General features: G+C 45.5%; 1 protein-coding gene across 3 annotated transcripts in view; it reads left to right on the plus strand.

The window, feature by feature from the left end:
* LOC310858054 (serine/threonine-protein phosphatase 6 regulatory ankyrin repeat subunit A-like) overlaps nt 1-16,295 on the plus strand; it is a 68,086-nt gene extending 51,791 nt beyond the window's left edge. For all 3 annotated transcript variants that reach the window (XM_083764106.1, XM_083764107.1, XM_083764105.1), the window contains exons 19-29: nt 217-418; nt 705-792; nt 1,306-1,423; nt 2,940-3,171; nt 4,037-4,124; nt 5,874-5,957; nt 7,874-8,022; nt 8,252-8,334; nt 9,966-10,048; nt 11,644-11,735; nt 14,079-16,295. In XM_083764106.1, the coding sequence (XP_083620232.1) occupies nt 217-418; nt 705-792; nt 1,306-1,423; nt 2,940-3,171; nt 4,037-4,124; nt 5,874-5,957; nt 7,874-8,022; nt 8,252-8,334; nt 9,966-10,048; nt 11,644-11,735; nt 14,079-14,407 (1,548 nt within the window). In that variant the 3' untranslated portion in view covers nt 14,408-16,295. The remainder of the gene's footprint in view (nt 1-216; nt 419-704; nt 793-1,305; nt 1,424-2,939; nt 3,172-4,036; nt 4,125-5,873; nt 5,958-7,873; nt 8,023-8,251; nt 8,335-9,965; nt 10,049-11,643; nt 11,736-14,078) is intronic.
* The last annotated feature ends 88 nt before the right edge of the window (nt 16,296-16,383 follow it).

The following is a 16,383-nucleotide window of genomic DNA, read 5'->3' on the forward strand; positions in this document are numbered from 1 at the left end:
AAATGCGGCACAAGGTATACATTCTTTCAGAGCAAACTTTTTTTTTCCGGGCCTAAATGGGTCGACTAAAATGCCTTTTGGCCGGCCTATACGACGCCGAGCGTAATGACAAGTTTTTGGAATTGTAACAGCTGAAACCAATAATATATCAGTATTCTGATATTAACCTGCACACACTGGAATCACCACCGCTCTCCTCTCCTCTCCCCCCTGCAGGCCTACCACGGTCACTGCGGGGCACTGGAGGTACTGCTGAACTCCCTGTGCGAGGTGGACGTGCGCAGCCCGGAGGGGAGGACGGCGCTGAGCCTGGCCTGCGCCAGGGGCCACCAGGACTGCGTGTCGCTGCTGCTGCACCACAGGGCCTCGTCCGTGGCCCGCGACTACACGCAGAAGAGGATGGCCATACATGCTGCAGGTATGTATGTATGTTATTGGAGCTTGCTTGGCTGGCTCAACAAGTTTGGGTGCTGCTGGCCTTAAATTATATAATCGGCCCATTACGTGTGTGTGTGTGTGTGTGTGTGTGTGTGTGTGTGTGTGTGTGTGTGTGTGTGTGTGTGTGTGTGTGTGTGTGTGTGTGTGTGTGTGTGTGTGTGTGTGTGTGTGTGTGTGTGTGTGTGTGTGTGTGTGTGTGTGTGTGTGTGTGTGTGTGTGTGTGTGTGTGTGTGTGTGTGTGTGTGTGTGTGTGTGCGCGCCCTCAGCTATGAATGGCCACCCAGAGTGCCTGCGCCTTCTCCTCAACAACAAAGACCAACTCCCCTCTGTGGACATACAGGATGCTAACGGACAGTGAGTGTGTGTGTGTGTGTGTGTGTGTACAAAGTGTGTGTACAAAGTGATGCTAGCAGTGCTAAGCGGACACACTGTGTGTGTGTGTGTGTGTGTGTGTGTGTGTGTGTGTGTGCAGTATTCTAGTCTAGACCAATGATAACTACATGACATTATTGTCTGTTAAAGCTGCTATAAACAATTATATGTCAACATTTTGATGACCTTTTTTCTTTTATTTTTTTGGTATTCAGAAGGCCAGCAATGAGTAAAACGCTCCCCGAAAAAATGTAGTCTCCGTGACACATCTAGGGGCCGCAATCTGCATTCAAAGATGTTCCTAGAAGCTTTGTCATTGGTCGAGAAAAAAAACCCCGGTCGAAATGACTAACCAATGAGGAAGTAGACACGCAAATGGACCAATGACAAACCTTCTAAAAGGTCATTAAAATGTTTACATATTATTGCTTATAGCAGCTTTACGTTGATGGTTGTGTTTTGTGTGTGTGTGTGTGTGTGTGTGTGCACATGCAGGAGTCCGTTGATGCTAGCAGTACTAAGTGGACACACAGAGTGTGTGTACGCTCTACTCAGTCAGGGAGCCAGCGTAGATGCCCGGGACCGCTGGGGCAGGACCGTACTACACCGTGGGGTGAGACACAGCCACACACACACACACACACACAGTCACACACACACACACACACACACAGTCACACCCACACACACACTCACAGTAAGGCTGTTCCCGAACCTTCGTAGTGAAGGTGGGGGGGCGCATGTGGCCCCCTCCGGGCCACCTGCAGTTGCACACGTATGAGCTACACGGTTTTGACCGAATATTTTCTCGGTTCAGATCAATTCAAGTTGCTTGTGTGCTAGCCTGGCCCAGCCAGCGTGCGTTCTGGTCTAGAGGGGGGCGGGTAGCGCATGGAGAAATATTGGTTCACCGATCGGAGCCCCCATGCACCCCCTGCCGCCCTTCCCTTCCCTGGTAGAAAACGGCGGAGAAAACTGACCGCCATATTGAGAACGACGCCCCTCTGCACCGTAGTTCACTCCTCGACCAGGAAATGTCTCTCGTTCCCCCAGGCTTTCATTTCTTTCAGCCGTAGCGAACGAAAATGAAAGCCTGGGGAAAGGAAAGGAAAGGTGCTATGTTTACCCAGGGTAACTGGACTAAGCTCAATAACTTGTTTACAGCCAGGCCCTGCTCATAGAACATTTCATGGTAGAGGTTCAATGCCTTGTCCAAGGGTGCACTTCAGCGGTGGTAATTTTAACGTGCCGGTCCGGGGATACGATCTATAGCGACCTTCCGATATCAAGACCGCTCCGCAAACCGTTCGGCCAACCGCTGCCCAAAGGGTACCGAGGCTATTTGTGTGCCGTCAGTGCAGTGTTGTTTTTGTCAGCAAATTTCTATTTGGCCTGAAACTTAATTTAGTTTTAGTCACATTTTAGTCACCTGGAATGTCTTAGTGTTAGTCTAGTTTTAGTCGACTAAATGTCATACTAAAATGTATTTTGGCGGGTCTTGATGCCGTCGCAATCTCACAACGCGTCGCAACGCGACGCGTTGTGAGCTTGTAGCTTGTAGCTTGTAGCTTGTAGCTTGTAGCTTGTGAGCTTGTAGATCAGGTATTTTCAGCATGCAACCAAGTGTAAAATTACTTATACTGGATATCTTGTCCACTAGTCCCTTCCTAACATTTTAGTCTAGTTTTTATTTGTCGACGAAATTGTCAGTATATTTAGTCTTATAGTTTTAGTCATCGTAGCTTAGTTTTCATTTAGTTTCCATTTGTTTTTTCTTGTCAGTGAAAATAGGTAGTCGACGAACATTTTTTTCGTCTTAGGGCCGATTCATACTCCTATTTTAGAGCCGAATAAAAGTCGGTTCGGCTCTGTAGGGCCTACAATTTGACGTCATTTGAGGTTCGGGGGGGGGGGGGGTGGGGGGTGTACCGTCCTAAAGTCGGCTCTTCGGTGCTACTGAAAATTTCTGACGAGCCGAAATCATTTCGGCACTACAGCGCCGAAACAGCGGTAAAATAGGAGTATGAATCGGCCCTTCGTTTTAGTCGACGAAAACAACACTGCGTCAGTTGAGAGGTTCCATTTCCATTCTTCCCCCCCCCCCCCCTCCCCTCCCCCCGGTGCACTAGGCTGTGACGGGCCAGAAGGAGTGCGTGGAGGCCCTGCTCCAGCGCGGGGCCACGGTGTGCGTGAGGGACATCCGGGGCCGCACGCCCATCCACCTGGCCGCCGCCTGCGGCCGCGTGGCCGTCCTGGGAGACCTGCTGCGCGCTAGCGGCGGCGGCGGCGGCTCGCACGACGACATGACGCAGCACACGGACAGCCACGGCTACACGCCACTGCACTGGGCCTGCTACAACGGTATTGACTCGTTCTGACCTGAGGCCAGTGTTGTTTTTGGCAGCAAATTTTGATTTTAGTATTTAGTCTTTTGAATAGTTTTCATTTAGTTTGAGTCACATTTTAGTCACCCGGAATGCGTTAGTGTTAGTCTAGTTTTAGTCGACTAAATGTCATGAGATTTTAGTCGACTAAATCTACAGTTGTTTTAGTCGACTAAAATGTATTTTGGTGGGCATTGATGCCGTCGTAAGGACTGTTTTTACACTTGCTGAAAATAGCCGATCTACAAGCTCACAACGCGTCGCAGCGCGACGCGTTGTGCGCTTGTAGATCGGCTATTTTTTTTTTCGTCTTAGTTTTAGTCGACGAAAACAACACTGCCTGAGGCCAACAAAAATGTCTTCTGAATCCTAAAACTTCTAAATCCCCCCCGTAGCTAAAAAAACGTTTGCTCTGAAAGAATATATATGTGTTCGAAGATTTTGAGCCACGTTTTCACGATTTCTCAACGATAGCAGATCTACAAGCTCAGCACCGAGTGCCGCGCTTTGTGGATTAAAGCAATGAGCCACAAGAGGTCTCAGGTTACCATGCGTTTTATAATGGCTTAGACACGACGCGTAGCAACATATTTTCAGATGGGGTCGGCGACCAATTACAGATAATCTTGGGGGTCCTTGACATGAAAATGTTTGAGAATGACTGATATAGAAACATGGGTTTTTCAGAAAGCTCAGGATTTAGAAGACATTTTGTAGAATCGTTCCCAGGTCTAAATGGGTTAAACAAAATAAGCCCGTTAACTGCTGGACTACAAGAAAAAGGTTTGGAATCACTGACTTGAGTGAAACAATGTTGAGTTGTTCCTCGGTTGCTCTTCCAGGTTACGATGCGTGTGTGGAGATGCTGTTGGAACACGAGGCGTTCAAGAAGCTTCAGGGCAACCCCTTCGGCCCGCTGCACTGTGCCGTGTAAGACTGTGTGTTGTTTCAATGTCTCAAGTGCATGTACAGTACCGGTCATTTGGGGCTGAACAGCTTAGAGATTTTTGCCAATCCGATTTGAACCACATTCAAAGGTGTGGTTGATTAATGTCTCGGAGTCGGACTCTGAGGCCTGCGGTGCCTTGTTAATTAACTTAGATAGATCTGATGTTCAGCGAGTGAGTGAGTGTGAGTGTTTATATAAAAGTGTCAATCCGGAAGATTGTATTTGAGAAATAAATTGGATTTGACTCAAGTCGGAAACAAATCTTTTTAAGGCTGCATGATGACAGTAAAAAACTGAGAAAAAAACCAAACAATACAAATATGAGAGAGACATATTGCTGCATATTCAAAGGGCGCACGGGGGTACTATGAGATAAAATTTTACTTCATACTTTAAAATTCTGCACAGCATCATGATACTGAAACAAACATGTAGATACTGAAACAATATATTTTATGTCTGGATATTTACAATTTACAATTTAGGCATTTAGCAGACGCCCTTAATCCAGAGCAATTTACATTAAGCAAGAACAAAAAAGCATGGGAATACATCACATAAAAACATTTATCAAGAAACATGCGTAAGCTAAGAAAGTAACAGTGGAATATCTATATAATGAAGCTATACATATAAATTATACATCTATACTACTATGCTATACATATGTACTATGACGTGTCTACATAATATGCTATAAGTCTGTATCAAATGCTATCTAAGTCTACAGAAATGCTATCTAAGGGGGTGGGGTAAGTGCTATGGGCCATGATGGAGTCTGAAAAGGTGGGTTTTCAGACTGTATCAAATGCTATCTAAGTCTACAGAAATGCTAGCCCCTTTCGGGACCCTACGTAAAACTTTTTTGATATTTTGTTTAGTTTTACGTTGGGTCCCTGCTCGCTAGTGTATTTTCGTATGGAAATTCCTAAATGCGGATGTGGAGATTCTCTCTAAAACGCCTCCCCGCGGCATGTGACGCCATTATTTTCCTTGAGTTATTCTGTTGAGTTATTCTTTAAGTAGCTATACATCCCGGTGCGAATATCTCCTGTGGCGCGGAAGCCGTTAAGTATTTTTAATCTTTGTTTGACCGATTTGGTCGCTTTATTTCTTCTTGTTTGTTTACCGTTTATTGTACCGCCTCCCGGTGTGCGGTTGGCTTGTGAGGCTACGTCCCTGCCTCTGATCTGCTGTGTCATAGCTATAGCGCCACTAGCTAGCCAGATAGGCGGTACAATGAGGTGTCAATAAACAAGAAGAATCCAAGCTTCCAAATCGGGCAAACATATATTAAAAATACTTAACGGCTTCCGCGCCACAGGAGATATTCGCACCGGGATGTATAGCTACTTAAAGTTACCGAATTCAGAATAACTCAAGGAAAATAATGGCGTCACATGCCGCGGGGAGGCGTTTTAACATGTAAACACGAGCCAGTAAATGTTTTAATCAGGTGGCATGGACGACGAGGAACAGGACCCAATGCACTGGGTCGAACAAATGTCAGAAACTTCAGTAGCATTTGGGTTCTGCTTGGAGGGCTACAGAAATGCTATCTAAGGGGGTGGGGTAAGTGCTATGGGCCATGATGGAGTCTGAAAAGGTGTGCATTGTGTGTGTGTGTGTGTGTGTGTGTGTGTGTGTGTGTGTGTGTGTGTGTGTGTTTGTGTGTGTGTGTGTGTGTGTTTGCGCATCTGACAGAGTTGCTGCTCTTTTCTGTGTTTCAGTATGAGCGATAACGAGGCGGTGGCCGAGATGCTGATAGACACTCTGGGCGCTGCCATCGTCAACAACACCGATTCCAAGGGCAGGTGAGTCTGTTGTGCCGCATTGACGACACGCGTGAAGGGCAATGCACTGTAGCTCAACGTTTCGACAGGGCACCAAAATACGGAAAGAAGCGCAATCGTTGACCCCACTGCACATAAAGTGTGGTAGAAACAGAGCTACATTTCTAACCACCTGCCCACTATACCAAGACATCAGAGACATATACTTACACACACACACACACACACACACACACACAAAGTGAGTGTGCCTATTGGGAGAAATAACACTCATTGGGCTAAAAAACGGCCATAGCCAAGTGGCTATGGCCAAATTTAGACCTAGTGTTTTTGTGCAAAACTAATGCTTGGAATGGGTTCAGTATCATGAAAACCCTATAGTTTCACACATGCTACTTAAAGTATAATGAAATTTAGAACATTTGGCTTTTGGCCCTATATTGGTTGTTAATGGTACCCCAACTTTCTAGCCTGGTGGAACCACTCCCCCTGCTGGACAACATTTGCATTCTGCCAGAAGGGTGAGTCTGGGCTCTCTCGGGCAGAGACGATGTACTCCGGACCAATTCTGGCCGGAGCGATATGCGGCTGACTGAGGCCGCTAGAGATCAACGCGAGACTTATGACATATTGAAGCGCTGCCACAGCGCAAATGTAAACACAACCTTACCTAACAAGACTGCAACACGAAATTATTATGGAGATATCAAATGTTTGTCCCGCTGCGTCCGGGTTCATCGTTTTTGCTTGAGAGAGCCCAGATGCAGGCAGGAGGAGGGAACTTGTGAACTCAATACTGCCACCATCTGGCAGAGTGATATGTTAGTAGACACCCTTACAAACACATTGGTGAAGAAAGTTCTCGTTAAGAAATGTATTCCCACATTTGATTAATACCCTCTGACTAAAATATAACAATGTGCAAACACAGCAGCAAGAACTGTTGTGTCAAAAGAGGGTTAGTTAGTGAATGGAATACAACCACCCTAAGGACTACTACCTGTACCAAGTAGACCGGCTGCACATGTAAACAGAGCTGCTACCTTTTAAACACACCTTAAATCTGACTTGTTGTTTTTTGGTACACAATTGAAATGGTCTCGAGAAAGAAATGCTGTTAAAGTCACTGCAAAAAACTGCTGCTATTTGTTCCCAGAAAAAGCTTCATAACATGTATATATATAACGACACAATGTGACATAGCTCTGTTTACAAATGCTGTACCCCCTCCAACTGTATATATACAGTACTTTCTGCTTCTTTTTTTTAAGATGAAGACATTGAGACACTTTAATACATTAGAATTTAGCTCTGTCCTTTTTTCTAGATCATAAAGATTTAAAAAGCACTTTGTTCAAAGGACAAACAAGGTCTGTATTGTATAACAAACTACAGAATTATGATTGCCCTTGGCTCTCTTTATTACTGTCCTCTGCGGCTGTCCCCATTTTTTTAACACTTTATTTCTATTTTTATTGATGCAGCAATGAATAAAAAACATATGTGTACATTTTGTTGTATCCGACATGTAAATACCCCCCCCCCCCCCCAATCAAGGTCAGAACAAGACAAATAAAACAAAGACAGACAGTACAAGACAGTAAAAGTAATTAGTAAACTACTTTCTCCCATTTTTAACTGTTTTGTCACTTGTTTTGGCAATGTAAATGTATATGTGTTCTCATGCCAATAACGCTCGTTTGAATTTGAATTTGACCCCACTTGGCAGCTTCAGCCTCAGTGAGCCATTCCACTCACTGTGTGTGTGTGTGTGTGTGTGTGTGTGTGTGTGTGTGTGTGTGTGTGTGTGTGTGTGTGTGTGTGTGTGTGTGTGTGTGTGTGTGTGTGTGTGTGTGTGTGTGTGTGTGTGTGTGTGTGTGTGTGTGTGTGTGTGTGTGTGTGTGTGTGTGTGTGTGCGCGCGCGCGCGCGACCACAGGACCCCTCTGCATGCCGCAGCGTTTTCTGACCACATGGAGTGTGTGTCCTTGCTCCTGAGTCACGGAGCCAAGCCTGACGCCACCGACACACACACTCGCAGCACGCCGCTCATGATGGCCGCTCACAATGGACAGACCAATGCTGTCGGTCAGTGCGCACACACACACCTACAGTCATTTCTATCTTCTGTTCTCTACCGAACACTATACATTTACATAGTAGACATTATATTCATATTTGGGTTGTTCATGCCATATATAAAAGACTCAACGGTCTTTGCAATATTGTTTGACACACACACACACAGCCGCCGGGGGAATTCCATGCGTAAGCAGACATAAATAAATGACCTTGCCTCTGTCGGGGTTTGTTCCAGAGCTGCTGGTGAGCAGTGCCAAAGCGGACCTCACGGTGCAGGACTCCAGCAGAAACACAGCCTTACATCTGGCATGCAGCAAGGTAGCCTCCCACCGCCGTCTGTTTTAAGCCCCTTAAAGGGATTGTGACATTAAAAAAAAGGTTTTGGAATTGTTCTCAATCTCAATCTCAATTGCACCCAAAAAATATGAACTTTTAACATTCAGTAGATTTTCTGTGATCTGAGGTTTTCTGGCTCAAACAGGTGCTCTGATTTGCCGGCAGTAAGTGACATCACTTACTGCAAATCCCATATATGTCAATGGGATTTGCCAGCAGATGTCACTGTTTCACTGTGTTGCCTGTTTTCATTGTAGCTCAAAAGGCCCAAAAAACTTCAGACCACAGAAAATCCACTGAATGTTCAAAGTTCAGGTTTTTTGGGTGTAATTGAGGTCATAAAACCTAAAAGAAATGAAAATGAATGTCATAAAACCTTTAAAACTCATTCTGGACCGGAACCCCTTTTGGTGTTTTAACCCATTTTGGACTGAGGTCTAAATCCTAACATTTTTCTGAAAAAAACATGTTTCTATGTCAGTGGTGCTCAACCTTTTTCATGTCAAGGACCCCCAGAATTTTCTCTATTGGGCCACGGACCCCCATCTCAAAATATGTAGTTCCAGGGACCCCCCAGAAGCCAATATTTTTGTAAAAAATGTTCGCTCTGAAATATATATTCAAAGATTTGCGGCCCCTTTTCACGACTTAAAATAAATAGCAGACCTACAAGCTTGTTCGAAAACTGTCCGAATTTAGAAGACATTTCGACGTCAGGCCTAAATGCGCTAAGATCTAGAACACATCCACGTCGCCTTGTAGCTTTTTGAGACCACTTTAGAAACCATTACTTTAAGTTGTTGAATAATTGCAGATCTACAAGCTCATAGCACGGCACAGAGTGCCGCGCCACGAGCTTGTAGCTCTGCTCTGGGCTGCCAAAATAATTTGCAGTCCTGACATGTTACGTTTATGATATGTGTATCATTAGGATGTTTCCGATTCCGCGTGTCTATTCCGGTTCTTAGCGAATTCCCCATTTCGGTTCCATAAAGGTCAAAAAATTTAAATAAAAGGGTTTAGATAACAAAAATATCTAAATGGTTTAAGTGTTAAATGAGAAACTTTGTCATGAGAATAGGCTACAACACAATTGACCCTGTAAATATTTTTACATCAATAAGAGTACCACAGACAGAAAAACAGTCTAAGTCCAAATTTCATTCTGACCCCTCCACGAAAAGGCCTCGTTGTCCTGAACCCTTATCTATCATTTATACATTATGGATCAATAGTGTGGACTTTTTCTTTGTCTGTGGCATGTATTGTGGCATGTATTGTCTACCTTAAGAAATGTAATGAATAGTAACGCCTCATTATGTCAAAACAATAGAAAATAGAACTTAAAAAGCTTCCTCTACTCTTCATTTATGGGAGAAATGTTGAACTCTTAATTGATTGTGACTTTATTGTTTCCGATTCGATTCCTACATTTTTCTGGGTACCCGGTACCGGTAGAAACGTTCTGTTCAGTTCCTACTCTGAACCTAACTTGGATACCCAACCCCTATACGATACACCCACATGGAGATGTTTGTTCGTTACGTTGATTTGTAATTTAACCTTCTTTTCTCTCTCTCTCTCTCTCTCTCCGCGCTGTCTGATCGTCCCAGGGTCACGAAACGAGTGCCTTGTTGATTCTGGAGAAGGTCAACGACAAGAACCTAGTCAACTGTACCAACTGTGCTCTCCAGACGTACGTACAGTACTGCTGTACTATATACTGTATTATTATTATAAGGAGGATTTTTCTTTTTTTTCTTTTTTTTTTTAAGGGTACAGTATTTGTTAAAATGTTTTTTATGTGGACCACTACCAGTTCATTAAGCCTGGTTTCCACACTGGTTCGCATGCTTAAATGGATTCAGATCTGGTGTTGGGCGAGCAAAAGCCACTCTCGCAAAATGGGGATTTTCAAATGATGAGGACATTGTGTGTGACTGTGGCACAGACCATGCAGCACCTCCTCACACGCCCCCTGCTGGAACATCCCTGCACAGCATGGGACTTGGCAGAGTTCAATGAGAAGGGACAGCTGTGGCTGAACCACATCCAGCCAAGTGTTGTAACTGGACTGTCTTGTGGACACGACAAGAAGAAGAAGCCTTATCATACAACAGCTGTTGTATGATAAAGGGGGAGGGGTTAGGGGAGTGTGATGTCACTATATTACTGTTTTTTGTTTTTCTTTCATTGGCACGTTTGACTGTCAAGGTTTCAGTCTCCAGGAAGAAACCCTAAATGCAAAGGGACGACGTCATTGCACATAACGGCCACACCAGTGTTGTTTTTGGCAGCAAATTTCGATTTTAGTCATAGTCTCTCTTGAATAGTTTTAATTTAGTTTTAGTCACATTTTAGTCACCTGGAATGTTTGTCACATTATGTTATTCTCTTTTAACCAGGTACACCTACATTCTACCTCTCTCCACGACCTCCCCCACATGCCCTAGTTCTTTCACGTCACTGAGATAAGGCATTACACAATGCCCCCACACTATACCACTTCTCGGTCGTGTTGTTATACCGACGCAAATAATATTCACGAGAATTATATACATGGGCCGAGTAGCCAATTTGCTCAGATACATATAATACATATAATTCTCCTTTCATTTGTCAATGGCATTTGATGTTTGTTTGTGTTAGTACAAAATATGTGTGAACAAATTGGCTCTTTACCATTGTCAATGGTAAAGAGCTGTATATAATGACAGAAATCACAGCACTCTTTAATTAAGGATACACACTCCGGCAGGCAGTGATACTGCAGTAAATGGTTCACTGTACTCACTGTGTCCACTCCCTCCTCCCTCAGGCCCCTTCATGTTGTACTCACTGTGTCCACTCCCTCCTCCCTCAGGCCCCTTCATGTTACTCACTGTGTCCACTCCCTCCTCCCTCAGGCCCCTTCATGTTTCACTGTACTCACTGTGTCCACTCCCTCCTCCCTCAGGCCCCTTCATGGTTCACTGTACTCACTGTGTCCACTCCCTCCTCCCTCAGGCCCCTTCATGGTTCACTGTACTCACTGTGTCCACTCCCTCCTCCCTCAGGCCCCTTCATGTTGTACTCACTGTGTCCACTCCCTCCTCCCTCAGGCCCCTTCATGTTGTACTCACTGTGTCCACTCCCTCCTCCCTCAGGCCCCTTCATGTTTCACTGTACTCACTGTGTCCACTCCCTCCTCCCTCAGGCCCCTTCATGGTTCACTGTACTCACTGTGTCCACTCCCTCCTCCCTCAGGCCCCTTCATGTTGTACTCACTGTGTCCACTCCCTCCTCCCTCAGGCCCCTTCATGTTGCAGCCAGGAACGGTCTGACAGTTGTGGTGCAGGAGCTGTTGGCGAAAGGTGCCAGCGTGCTGGCAGTGGATGAGAATGGTCAGCACACACACACACACACACACACAGTACAAATGTACAAATATAAGCCAACCAGACCCATAAGGGTCGATTTGGTTACACAAATGGATCAATTACCACAGAGGATTCGTCTGTGTGCTAACAAAGTACCGGTGTTTATATTGCATGAGTAAGTAAAAAGGGGATCAGAGCCACTAATGCACACTGAGGAACATAAGTGTGACCAGATTTGACTGAGAGCCTGTCATCGTGCAACCTCCAGCTTTTCACAAGATCTTTTTTATTTTTAATCCAAAATGAGTTAATGGCACAGGCAGGCTCTTCACATACTAGAGCAGGGGTACTCAACTGGCGGACCGCGGTCCACGACCGGACCACGGACCACGACCGGACCGCGGACCACCTCTCTGTGGACCCTTGCATCAGGTCAGGCCAGCAAAAACAAATCTCTCCTAAGCTCCGGCCAGGCCAGCCACAGTCAATTTCAATTCAATTCAGGCAGTGTTGCTGCAGCACAACTACATTGTGTGTCTTATGTTAATGGAGGGAAGAAGTTAATAATATAAATAACATCAGATGGTACATTTCTCATGTGAGATTGCTGCAAAGGCCCCCAAAATGTCCCCCAAGGGCCCCCAAAATTCTGGCGTGCGCGTGTGATTTGGATTTGGAGTTCCACTCCGGGCCTGCACTCTGAACCCCATTATTGGTTTGTTGGAAGGGGATCTGATTTGTATAAGCTTGGCTTGACCATACTAAACGGGCATAGAGCCCCGCTCTCCGATGGACGCCGCGCATGGGACCGGACCTCGGTCTTATTCAAAAAAATATTTGTGGACCTTCATCATTTCTAGTTGAGGACCCCTGTACTAGAGCATGTCTGAAATAAGTGTCAGAGCTGAAATCGACATGCAAATATGAAATAAATTGCCTAAACATGTAGCTAGATGTAATGTTAGAGACCACAGAAGTGAACCTTTCAAGCCTGTTTTCTTAACTCGCTGTTTTCTGCAAGACATTACTCTATAAGCCAAAACGGGTGGGTCAAACTGAGTAACCAATATGTCAATTTGAAGCTATGATTCCCTGCTTTCATATGACATAATGAATAATAATCCAACGACCGTCTCCCATTCACGCACGGTGGGCAATTTGAGCTCACGACTATGTCTCACTCCCCCTGTGGCTCGTGTGTCATCGGCGTGAATCTTTTCTACGTCCGAGCATAGACATGATAACCCCCCAGCCTGCCTCTGATTGGCCTACCGACACTGCCGGCCGCACCAGACTTTCCTCCTAGGTGGAGGATACATGCTGGATAGTCTGCCGCGAGGTTACTCCGTGGTGGGAAATAATACGATATAATACAAGAGAATGACAGCTTGGCTCGCTTGTTCTATTTGTAGAAGAGGCAAACTAATAGTTTGTTTATGCAGTTTGCTTTGATGGAATAATTTATTGTGTGTTTTAAATAAAGTATGATTATTGTGTAATCATACTTTAGCAAACGGCATGAACAACATTAGTGTGCCTCTTCTACAAAAATAAAAGTTAGTTTACAAGGCTGCAGCCAAGCTGTCATTCTCGGAGGACAGTCTGGTGAGACCAATGGGGGCAAGACTGGCAGTGTCTGTAGGCCAATCGGAGGCAGGCGGGGCGTTACCGTGTCTATGCTCGGACGTAGAATAGATTCACGCGTGTCATCGGGTTACACTATGTGGGCTCTATTTTCGTCCATGCTAAACCCCTTATCCCTAAACTACTTTGCCTTTTTTTTTTTACTATTTTGAAAAACATTTTTGAATAGTTAAAATAGCCAATCTACGTGGACACTTTGTGAGCTTGTAGATTGGCTTTTTTTTTTTTACTTAATTTTTATTGAAAACGGAGACAACAAAACAAACATTACGAGAAAAGAAAAGCACAAAAAAGACAAACAAAAAAACAAGGCTGCATTTTTCATATCACAAAATACATTCATTGAAATCCTCATGTATTATTGTTAGGCTGAGAGAAGAGATACCACTTTTCCCACTTTTTATAGAACTTATCCCTAGTTTTTACATGGATTGGATGGAGCCCACACACCATAGGTAGCAAGACGTTCTTTATTTAAATACTGACAACGTTTCGATCTATTTGATCTTCATCAGGTCATGTTAGTTTTTCCATAACATACAGTTCCTCAGTAATGTCCATCCATTGTTATTTCGTTGCTGGGTTAGATTGGCTATTTTAACTATTCAAAAAAGGCATAAAGTAGTTTATCTATTTATCAGTGAAAATAGGTAGTCGACGAACATTCTCCGTCGTAGTATCAGTCGGGACGAAATCAACACTGTGTGCGTGTCATCATCACAGGTTACACTCCGGCGCTGGCGTGCGCCCCCAACAGAGACGTGGCGGACTGCCTGGCGCTCATCCTCAACTCCATGATGCCCGCGGCGTCGCCCATGGTCACCATAGCGACGCTGCCGCCCGCCGCTGCCCTCTCGGCGGTCAGCCACCAGCACCACCACCAGCCCTCCTCCACCAACCACCACGTGTCCTCCTCCAAGGGCGTGACCTTTGACTCGCTGCCCCCGCTGCGTCCCGACCACGCGTCCTACTGCCGGCCGGACCACCGCCCGTCGCTGTCCTCGGTCTCCGGGGACGACGAGCTGAACGATTCCGACTCTGAGACGTACTGAGGGGGGGGCGGTGTGTGTGTGTGTGTGTGTGTGTGTGTGTGTATCCACCACCCCACCCCCACCCCACCGAACTCTGCTATTTTTGGATTCGGTCCTATAAAAGGGACTTGACGGACCGCCCCACACCCCCACCCCACCCCCCACCCCCGCTACTCAGGAAACCCTGTCAGAAATGATGGGGAACAGACGTAAACCAGAAGACGAAAACGGGGCGGGGGGCTTTCTTTTTGTGTTTTGTTCTTTGTCCAAAAGGGTATAAAGCAAAATCCAGATAGACAAGACGAGCGTAGTAGCCTAAGATGTTGTATAATTATGCACACACACACACACACACACTACATTATTTCTACCAAGTTCACTGTGGTGGTTAACTAGGTTGTATCTCTTGTCAACTTGAAGCAGCTCTGTGAGCGTGTGTGTGCGTGCGTGCGTACACGTGCGTGTGTGTGTGTGTGTGTGTGTGTGTGTGTGTGTGTGTGTGTGTGCGCGTGCGCGTGTGCCCGTGTGCGTGCGTGCATGTGTGTGTGTGTGTGCGCGCGTGCGTGTGTGTCGTCCTCTACATGAGAACGGTAGTTGAACTACTGTACTGTGAAGGCCTGCGTTTTCTATTGGATAATCCAGTAGGACAGACACCACGGTGTGGTGTGGGGGGGGTGAGTGGTTTAGTGTTTGAACCCTGTTCCGTTTGTGATCATTTGACTTTAACTGGCCTGGCCATGCCCCCCCCCCCGTTGAGCCAAGGTCATGATGACACTACGGGCACTACCCATTGGCTGCTGCTTCTTTTTTTGTTTTTTACTTTACCAGATTTGGAACACTTCATCTGACATGCATACCTACAGCAATAGCAGAGAGACGATCTTCAAGGGACCAAGAGGCCTGAGGACTCTCTTACTATACTTTGTATTTTGTGGTCTTTTTTTTGTTTTTTGGATTTTGTTTGTCTCTTGAGTCGTCCTCTACGGCCGACACAACTGTCACCCCTGCCCCTCACGCCCTCCTTCAATCGCTTGTCGGTTCCTACCCGGGAGTAGTGAAATGAAATAGGGATGGAGCTCAGTTCCCGATACCCGAAAAAAAAGACCCCGACAACAAGCTTATTGAGTATCCGCTTTGGGCTTATCAAGCCTGTTATCGAGCATAGCGGCCCATGACGCCGTCATGTTCAAGCTATCAAGTACTGTATAAAAGTACTGCATTTGAAGGCCCTAGCAAAAGATACGGGTTCTGTTCAGAATGTATTTCTTGTCTCCCGTCTTCCCACGAAATAATAGAGAATGATGCTCCATAGTGGGCTCGATGAGAACCCGGCTCGATAAGCCTGCTCGATAAGGTGCTCGTTATCAATAAAGAAAAATTAACGAGCTCCATCCCTAGAAATGAATGATGCAAAAATTGATTCCTGGCGGGACTGAATGCCGTGTCCTCCTGACGGAGAGACAGGATTAGCTTCTGGCAGCAGGTTGAATGTACCTATCTATACCACCTGGAGATGAAACTGTTGAGGCGGTTTTATCTGTCGCTGCTCTGTTGAGGAATGAACGACGGCGTTAAACGGTTCCCACAGTGTTTTTAAATGCCTGCTTTATGGTTGGTTCTGCGCGCCATGTCCCGTTACCGAAAGCAGCCGCTCTTTATCGGCTGTTTTCGGTGTACGACGCGGCGCACGACCAAGTGTAAATCGATCTTAACAAGCAACCATGGGCTCTATGCTACTTATTGTCTATGTACTGTAAGGTGTGTGTGTGTGTGTGTGTGTGTGTGTGTGTGTGTGTGTGTGTGTGAGAGAGACAAAAGTGCAGAAACTTTGCCTTTTTAGGAGCAACATTTGACTTATCTTGGTGCAATGTAAAAAGAAATAATTATGAATAAATAAAAGTGAAATAAAGTGTGTTCCAATGCTTAAAACTGTTTAATTGCCAGGGACGTTAAGATGAGATGAATCCAATTATGCACTGATTGCCAGCGACGTTAAG

Source organism: Protomyctophum parallelum (genome assembly GCF_964188405.1).
Source record: "Protomyctophum parallelum genome assembly, chromosome: 1".
Lineage (NCBI taxonomy): Eukaryota > Metazoa > Chordata > Actinopteri > Myctophiformes > Myctophidae > Protomyctophum > Protomyctophum parallelum.